The 10531-nt window shown below is 27.2% G+C and overlaps 1 protein-coding gene across 1 annotated transcript; it reads right to left on the bottom strand.

Moving 5' to 3' along the window:
* Positions 1-1409: 1409 nt before the first annotated feature.
* Positions 1410-6133, bottom strand: LOC113368260 (S-phase kinase-associated protein 2-like). The gene is made up of 8 exons (XM_026609817.1): positions 6006-6133; positions 5845-5908; positions 5243-5774; positions 4808-5031; positions 4460-4743; positions 4264-4391; positions 3005-3164; positions 1410-1750 (listed from the first exon to the last, which is right to left on the bottom strand). Exons 1-8 carry the CDS (start codon positions 6080-6082, stop codon positions 1564-1566), a joined length of 1656 nt encoding a protein of 551 aa, XP_026465602.1. The 5' UTR covers positions 6083-6133; the 3' UTR covers positions 1410-1563.
* Positions 6134-10531: the final 4398 nt, after the last annotated feature.

Genomic DNA, 10531 nt, shown 5'->3' with positions numbered 1-10531 from the left:
GTTTAATTTTGAAAATTCGTCAAAGTTTGCAAAAATTAGTTTCGTTTTTTGGCGTTTGTCAAAATTAGAACTTTCATCGACTTTTGATTAAAAATGCCTGAACCGATTTTAAAAATTCACAAACCAACCGATGTGGATTACCTTTTCTCAGTTTTGTGCGACGATCGGCTGAGCCATTTCTTTGTAAATAGCAAAAAAGTGAAAAAATTTCGTTCTCGTTTCTCTAAGCTCTCAATTCTGAATGGATCTTAAAAAATCAAAAACTGTTCGAAAGATATTGGTTGGAAATGATAATGATTTTTTTTAATTGGGTAAAATCTACTGGGCCGTTTTCTTGAAAATAACTGTTGAAAGTTTTGTTTTGCCGATTTTTATGAACCTTTTTTGGGATACTATGGTCTTATAAAACATACAAAAATGTTACGGCTCTACGACAAATAGTTTGATGTTAAAAATTCATCAAAATTTGAGAAAATATTATAGTCAGAATTTGTGTCAAAAGTTAATTGATATAATTATATATAATTAAAAATAAATTACTATAATTTAAATTACTAATTCTATTCGAAATCGAAATGTTTATAAACTTAGTTTATAATTGTATAGATTTAATTGAAAGCGATAACTTTATTTTTGAAATAAACAGTTGAAAATTTTATCTAAATATCTAAATTTAAATTTTGATTGATTAAGTCGGGAAGTTCGTGCAACTTACCTTAAGACTAAATGCAACTTTCGACTAGTTCCATCCATTTTCAAACTAAATGGGTAGGAATTCTTTGTATGGTACTTTTGAACCATGATACGACACAGTGGTTATCCCGTAAACACACGTTAAAAATCTGCCAGGCCGAAAATCGATAGAATTTTCAAAGCTTTTGTTATCAAGAATATGCTAGTGTCCAGCTTGTTGTGCCGTTGTTTGTTGCAATTGGTTATTGGGCTATACCTGCCCGCGTTATTGGGGTATTAGGGCCTACGGCTTATGGTTGTTTACTGATGTTAGTTATTAACTTATCAAAAAAACGGTTATTACTTTTAAATTTTTTTTTGGAGTCACGATGACTCATATGCCTGTTCGAAATCGATATTTTAAAGGATATAAAATGTTGTATAAATACTTTGAACACCAGACATTTATGGATCACTTTTTCACTTGAGGTTTACCCATGTTTAAATGCAATCTAAATTATTTTATGGCAGCTAATATTTACGAATTTATTTTTGCAATAATATTATTGAGACTTTATGTCTGAAAGTTGCCATAAATATTAATTTCCTTAAAGCCATAGCTTTTAATGATTTAAAACATAGTATTATAATTTCCATATATTTCTATTAAATAAAAATTTACATTATTGACATCTAAAATAAACCTTTAAAATCCATTTCAAACCTCATACTTAATTTATATTACTCAATTCATTACCATAATTAACAATATTAAAGCATATCATATAAATCAATGTGCACTATTCTCTTTTAAATTATAATAAATATATTGTATCTTCAAGTTTTTGAAAAAGTCTGTTTTCACTATTCACATAAAAAAATATTGTAATTCTAATCACGAGTACGTAGACCCCATATAGAAGTTCTTCGAGTTCCAACAGTGGGTCTGGCTATTGCGCTATGTAAAAATTTATTGATTCCAATATGTGGGAGTTGAGTTGACAATTTAGTTATTGCTTGTTCGCTCATTAGCCCAAATATATCCAAATACATTAATGAAGTGTATTTGTGTATAATACTGAAACAAAAAAAAAAATTATAAAACAGTTCGATTAAAAATAGTATAAAAAAATGCAATGCATAACTAATTACGATTCTCTAAAATTACAAGTTAAAATATTATGTATATCAAAGAGATTAGAATAAAGGTTGAAAACAAATCTATTTTACAGCTCAATTTTAAAGCATATTTAAAACTTTGCGCCCTGAACCTAATAGAACGTTTGCTCATCAGCACTCGAAGCAACATTCTGTAAATATGATATTATTGTGCATAACTATTAATACCAAGTAAGGATAAAGTTACGCAATTTGTTTTATATGAATTGGCAGGCATAATGGGTTGATTCAAGTGTCAATATAATTACTTAGCGTCGTGACAGATTCGTTTATCATTTACGGAAAACTATATTTTTTGTGTTTTTTTTTTTGAAAAAATTCGCCCGAAACCGTGGACGAAAAATTGTATCCATACATATATACACACACACAAACACATCCATTTTTTCTCAGGTATGCCAAAGTTTTCAGAAACCTTCAAAACACAAAGAAATGTAAAAATTTTCGAATTCGATTTTTAGACGATTACAATAACTTACCCTACGGGAAGTTAATAAAAGAATAAAAAATTAAAATCAAATAAAAGTGTATATTTTATAAATCACTGCATATTTAAAATAAAATCCTATTTTAGAAATGCTTGGTGGGTTGAAAAAAAATATTTGGCTTTCCCGCTTGAAGTCCATTTACTCATCCTTGATCTATTCTATTCACAACTTCAAAACAAACTAAGTAATTGAGAATATAAACTGCCATGTTCCCTGAGAAGGGATAGCTGAGCGATATGCTAAACTTACATGGTTCCTCATAGGAAACCGCAAAATGCAAATTGGTAATAAAAAGTGAAAAGCAAATATAATAGGGGAGGGAAGTTAACTTATGCCTGCTAGGATTTTGCAATAAAAATTGACACAAAATACCATGCCTCTTAACCATTTTGAGGAGATACATATGAGTACAGCGTACCGATACATTATTCCATATTTTGATCTATGTAGTTTTAATAACAGAGCCCGAATCATATTTTAGAGTATTGTTACCTTTTTCACCATGCAGGCTATTTTAATTTTGAACTAACCAGTTATCCCTTATTAGTAGATTATAGAACTGTGATTGCATAAAAAAATTTAACACTTCCTTGTGAAGATATGTAGATATGTAAAACTAACAAAGTATAAGTACTTTAATCAACTATACACAAATAAATACTTACATATATGCAGTTGGTTTAATATTATAACATCTAGACAGAGAAAGATGTTCAAGTGTCATTAGTTCTCCTAATGTATGAACTGTTGCTTCTGTGAGCATGGTGCAATCAGATAAATCCAAATCTATTAAATAACTGCAATTTCTAACTAAAGTCTCAACCACTAAAAAATTGTTAAAATATTGTACATATGATTATGATTTTTATATATTATATATTTTATATATTTATGGATATTATTTGTATGAATGCTTTTGTTCAAAATTTATTTTAAATTCATACATTTCGGCTAACATTTTAACCGTTATTCAGTGAAATATACTGTAATAATAATAATAAATTAATCTAAATACACTTACAATTTTATATCTTGAACTAATGAAAAAGTATAGCACCACAGTTGACCATTCTGAATTTGAAATAGAAATGTCGCAATTTTTCAATAAAGAAAATATATAAATTTACTAATTTTTAATATTTTCTTTTTTGAGAAAAACGTGATATTTCTATCCCAAACTCAGAACAGTCAATACACAGTTTTAATAACTTAATAAATATTATACATGTTATTTGTGTTTTGTTGGAGATGCACTATGCTCATGATCTTAATACCATGGTGTAATAGTGTTCCATTAATTAAGGACATCAAAATGTAAGTGTTTTTAGATTAATTTATTATTATTATTCTTGAACTATTACTAATTATTTACTTAATTCAATTCAGGTGTTAGGCAAAATGTATGGATTTAAAATAAATGTTTAAAAAAGCATTCACACAATTTTTATTGTACACTAAACCAAACTAATATGTTATATCAACATGAAATTCAAGATTATACATATACATGTATATAGATTATACATATATGTATATGTATATATATATATATATATATATATATATATATATATTTATATATATATCACAAATGTATTTAAATCTACATTTAACATTTAATAATCGGGCTTAACATCAATAACAAATTTATTTTATTGATTTAAAATCAAAAATATTGCACACTTACTATTTTGTGATATGATGTTAGTATAATTGTACTAACTATTATTGTACTTACTTTAATGTTTATATTATATAGTGTAGTGCATTGCGATATTGTCATAAGATGGATTTTGTTGTAGCCAAAATGTATGGCCAATTATTAATATATATATACATATATATATATATATATATATACATATATATATATAATTTTAGTATTTCAAACAATTCATAATGAAAATACTTGTAATTTACTTACTTTTATCTGTAAGAGTTTTTCGATTGCCAGCAATATTTAATTTTGTTAAATTTTGATGTAGGTGGTCACACAAGTACTGAATAGCTTCATAACTCATACAAGTCCAAGATATATTTAAAGCTTGCAATCTATAACAATCAATCTTATTAGACTAATTGTAAGGATAATTTTCATATCATATTTAAAATTCACTCACTGCTTGCAACCATCCATCAAATACTTTACTCCTTGCAATGTAATGCCAGACGACATACAAAGATTTAAAGCATCTAAATTGTGATTTTCTGAAATGTTCCTACATGTCTCATCATCAACTCTAACATGCTCAAGACTGAGCTTCTTCAAAATCTTACATCTAGCAAGAAGCTGATTCAGTGAGTCAATACTAATAACAGCCATACTTAAATCTAAATATTGTAGCTTGCTCTGAAAATCTGCTCCAACAGTCACATTAGGACCGCAAAATAATGATTTGCCAATCTAGAATAAAATAATATTAGTATTTGTTATGCACACTGCTACACTTATAAAAGTATGAACATACTTCAGCTTGGGCCATTCTTAATATCATAGCACCTCTAGAAAGAATTCTTTCAATACATTTGTTTGGTAAAATTTTGCCACCTAAATCTATGCGAAGCCACAAACTTTCATCTTGTGAAATTCTATGCCAACGTTTGCAAACAAGGCTACATTGTGATAACGTTTGCTTGGGTAACCATTTGAATATGCTTAATACCATTTCATCAGATAATCGATTAATCATATCTGAAAAACAAAAATTAATACTTACAAATTTAAAAATGGATGAAAGATGCCTGATACAAATTCAATAACAAATAAAAATAAAATACACATATTGCCATGTTATCAAAAGTGACATAAAAATTGGTTGGATTACAAAATCAATGACTTTAAATTTAATATTAGTAATTTGATGAAGTTAAACAATATTGTTAAAAATAAATTGAAAGCATACCAAATATTTGAGGCGAGTTATTTCTTTTCCTATAAATGTAAAAATCTTGAACATTTTGGATTTCCCTTGTTTGTGAAAGTCTATTGTTATATAAGTTGCTTAGGGGACTTCGCTCCACACCACTTGCAGATTTTTGCATATTTATATTTTCATTACTTTTTGGGTTATTTATTTTATTATTTTTCTTACTGCATTTAGACACGGTACTTCTCCTAACTTTCTCTAAGGAACTTTGATATTTTGTTCTATTTGTATGCATGTCTTCATTCAAATTAAAATTGCTTGACACAACCATAAGTGGATTTGTGCAATTTAAATAATCATGATCATTTTCTTTATCCGCTGGACTTGCAGAATTTTCAATCAAACCAAAAGGTTTCTGAGTGGGTGAGGACCCTCTGTTTTTTCTTTTACTATTTTGAGATGGAAAGTAATTTGTTATAACTTGCTGTTTACACCGAGAATTGCTATCACTTTGACTACTATCATTCAAATTGTCTTCAAGTACACCTAATCCAATTTCAGCTAATACCTGTAAAGAATGCAGTGGTCTGAGAACTGAATACATAATATACATTTTCAATTAATTTTATCATATGTACCTCTGTTTCACTTTCTTGAATTTTCCATTTGCGATCACTATATGATTCTAATTTTACGCGTTTTCTGTAATCAATGTAAAATATTCTTTAATTTATATAACCTATAGATAAACTCATTATAAGTTATTAATTAACATTTAATTGTAGTCTAATAAAAGTACCTAGCACTGCCATCACTTTCTCTCGAAAAAGTTGAATTTGAATTTTCTGTATTGCTTAGATTAGCTGGCAAATTCATTTTTTTGGCGCACAATTTTGCAATTCCAAAACAAATTTTTGGTACGCTTTGAAGTTTGTTCAAAATGAACAGCTGTTTTCACGTAATGTAGCCAACGTGGTCAACTCACAGCTCACTGCAGAACCCACTGTTTCTCAATCTGTCCTTTTTCGATCACTGCTGATGCAATTTTAAGATATGAAAAAATATATTTTATAATTGCACTAAATAAATTTATATCAACTCATACCATATATTGCAACTTTTGAATCTAAAAATTTATCTGAATTATTTTTAAACAGAATGATAAATCTACCTTCGTTCACACTTTTTATCTTTCTTATTCAATTTAATTTAAAGTTAAAAAAGTTATTGAAATGAAACAGACATAGAAATCATTAGAATTGAATCCTATATAGTATTAATAGTAATAAAGAACGGTGCCCTATTTAATATAATTATTATAATAATATAATTATTATAATTAATTTAATAGAATTTTTTGATAATATTGAAATATCTGTTTTTTAGTATTTTTAACTTCCCGTAGGGCAAGTTCATAGATAAAAGAAGAGTATGGGCAAGTTATAGTAATCGCAAAAAAATCGAAAATAAAATTTTTTATATATCTTTACGTTTCAAAACCTTTTGAACATTTTGGCATACCTTAGAAAAAATGGATGTATGTGTGTGTGTGTGTGCGTGTGTGTACGTATGTGCAGATACAAATTTTCGTCGACGATTGAACACGGATGAAGCGATTTGAATAATTCAAAAAACATTCGATTCGTATTGATATGGAGACGTGCTGATTAGTTTTTGGCGAAGGCAGGTCTAGCCGTTCCGAAGATATGGGGCAAAAAGTGCCAAAAACGGTAACTCAGTTTTTAAGAGAACGGAGCGTCCGATTTGAATAATTTAAAAAACATTTTATTGTATTAACAAGATGAATAACTGATCAAATTTTTATGCCATTTGACGGTCAAAAATGATCATTAGACATATGCACATCAAATTACCAGATATTTTATATGGATTTTAAGAATAAGTATAAATTTTGTTTACATTCCTATGGGTTCCGTACCAATGTTTACGCGTTAGACGGCGACGCGGCGCTTTTATTAAAGCAGTACGATTGCTTTGAAAAAAAATTCATAATTTCCAAAATATTTCAAAATAAATGATTTGAGATAGAACAATTTAATATGGTTCAAAATTCTATTAAATGTTTCAAATCATTGATCAACTTTTATTGATTATTTTTAATTACTCGAATTTTGAATTGCGGTACGGGAAGTTCCAGCAATTTGCCTTAAGGCACGATGCCTTAATTGCCTTAAGACAAAATTCCACTTACAGCTAGTTAAGCGTACTATTTAAAAAAAAACAGTCAGCCTTGCATGTAAGAGTTTTCCTTAAAGTTGGCCAAGATGCAGTCATAGAACAAACTATTTGTATTTTTCCACAGTGTTTAGAATTGTGGCAGATGTCAAGCGCACTCAACAGGCTGCGCGCGACATAGATAAATAAGCATAATAAATGGCGCGCGATTTATGTTATGTATGGCTGTGGTGTAATATTATTGGTAAACATTCGTAAACATTGTCACTCCATGTACTCCATGTGAAAAGTTGAATAGTATGGAATAGTAAATAAAAACCAGGTGTGTATTCAGTGTTAATACATTATTATTTTAAATTAACTACAGTTTTAAATTTATTCTACAGTTACAAATGATAATAATTTTTTGTTTTTTTTTTTTCTTTTAAATTAAGTTTTTGACAAGTCGACAGTGTTTTGATTTTTCTAATACTTAACCGAACTAAAGTATTAAATGTTGCAGTTATATTAATGAAACACTGTATAAACACCTAAATATAATGGAGTTTTCAAACGGAGAGGAATCTGATGAAAATGATCTCTCGGTCATAACACCATTCAAAATGAACTTGAAATATATAAGAAATATGACCACATCCACTCCAACTACAAGTAAAGATGTTGATACACCACCGAAAAAAAAATTAAAAATCAGCAGTACACAAAGCAATGATTGGGATGGTAAGAATTTTAATAGGAAATTTCAATAAATTTGATTTTAATGTGATACTCATTTTTTTATATTTTATTGCCATTTTTTTCTATTTATTTTCAATTTATTATGGTTTGTAGGTATAAGCTATAGCTATAATTATAATTATAATTATCAATTGATGTAGGAACTATTTCACATCTAAGGTTTAAATATTTAGAAATAGGTAAAGCTGTAAATTATTGTGAGCGCTGGTTTTGCTTTGTAGGCTCAGAAAACAATATATTAATTACAGTTAGTAGAATTATAAGTTAATAATTTCAGGGGCATTCAAAAAAATATATGGATTTGTAATGTACTTTTCAAATATATTTATTATTCTATTAATATTTTGATCTTCAATTCATAAAGATATTTTGAAATTCAATTCATAAAGAGGATTTTATTTGTATTGCAATAAATTTAAAATTCTCTATTACTTTTAGATACATTATAATCATAACTTAAATAAAAATTTAAATATGCTGATTTGATTTTTTACAATACGAACTTAAAAATACTGTATTGGAAATGTTTAAATTTTTACTGCACTATAAATTGTTTTGTTGTAAGATTTTCTGTATATGACCATATAAAATTTTAATATTTTCTAGTCATCAAACTCAACATAAAATAGTTGTAGTTAATTAGATCACTCCCAAGCTATGTTCATGAACTTCTACATTTGACATACATTCACACATTAATAAATTTAATAAACTTTTAGAGAAATATAATAAATTTTCTGTTTCCTTAATTAGAGCAAATTCAGTTGATAAATGGTTCAAAATCTTTTCTAATACTCCATTTATCTATAATTAAAGTATACTTTTTGCTCTTGGTTCTAACTTTTCCTTTCCTCCTTCTAAATCAAAATTTATTTTTTAAAAGTCCTTAGTAATTTGGAGATTGGAATTAGTAAATTAAACGACATTGAAAAAGGAACTAAGTTTAGGTCATTCGCTTGTAATAATCTTTATCTTTCATTCATCAAATTCTTTTCATTTTCACCATAATTTAATAAATAAACTAGTGGTGTATGGCATCGTGCATTAAGGCAAATTGCTGGAACTTCCCATATCAGAATTAAATATTCAAGGAAAAAAAAAATGTTTGATTTGATATGATTTTTGAAGGACCAATTTGTTGCAAAACACTGTAATTATAATCTTTATGTGTTTATTTTAAATTAATTACGAATTGTACTTGTATTTACAATATTTTTAATGTATTAAGTATCATATAGGAATCGATTTATTAGTTTTTAGCAAAGACAGGTCCAGCCGTTTTCGAGATACGAAGCAAAGAGTACAAAAAATGGAAATTAAGTTTTTGAGAGAACAGGGCAACCCATTTGAATGATTCAAAAAACTGTTTATGTTGACAAAACGATAGTTTTTTTTAAAAAAAAATTATTTGAAAATAAAAAAAAAATCAGATATATATATTTCAAAAAAATATTTTTTTGAATATCGAAAATAATTTGGTTTCAATTTTAATTTTAGCTAAGGTACTTGAAACAAATAACTTTAACTTTGCAATTCAGTTTATATAATTTTTAGTACTATAAGATAAGGTCATTGAATTCTATCTTCGCTTCGAAAGGGATCATTGAGTTTTGTTTATTTACTTTTCATTTAAACTTATATAAACATCATGTCCAATTTAATTTTATGCTCTTATATTTTGTCTGTAAAATACGAATAATGAAAGGTACAGTATTTTAATAATATATTTGGAAACATCTTTATTCTTTGACTATTGTATTATTGTAAGGGAAGTTTCAGCAATTTGGCCCAATGCCATACACCACCTATATTATAATGACTTTGTAATAAACATAGGCCCATTTTTCACGCAGCTATTTGTTTTCTTGAAATGTATTTGTAAAATTTAAGGATTTTCTATTTAAATTTCTAATTGATTTTATATTTTGTATATCTCGGTCAAATGGAAGTGTCTTGCATGAATTACTTTAAATGGATTTCAAAAATGATTAAATTACATATAAAAGATTTTATTTTTAGATATTTTAGATTTAGATGGCTATGATAGTTTATGAAGAGGAATATCCAGTAGATGAAAAAAATAGTTTCGAGCGAACATGTGACAACTTGAAACTTACAAATGCTCTTATTCAAGAAACACAATGTTCATAACAAAAAATGAAGAAAAGATAAATGAGCAGAAAATCACTGATAATTTGCATCTTCGAGAGCATTGTGAAATCTTAAAAAATCAATTATCTGAATTAATATCTCAAAAAGCATATTGGAGGATACATTAAAAGAGCAAGCGCCTAATTATGTAGAAGACCAGGTGCTATAATTAATGATAACTTTTTGAATGATACTGTTTTGTCAAATAATAATTTTACTCTTAAACCAAAAGAAAAACTG

This window comes from Ctenocephalides felis, unplaced genomic scaffold (genome assembly GCF_003426905.1).
Source record: "Ctenocephalides felis isolate EL2017-DRISC unplaced genomic scaffold, ASM342690v1 CF-g0.4_SCAFFOLD_01170, whole genome shotgun sequence".
In the NCBI taxonomy this organism is placed as follows: domain Eukaryota; kingdom Metazoa; phylum Arthropoda; class Insecta; order Siphonaptera; family Pulicidae; genus Ctenocephalides; species Ctenocephalides felis.
The sequence above is the reverse complement of the archived record's forward strand: the minus strand, read 5'-3'. Positions and strand labels throughout refer to the sequence as shown.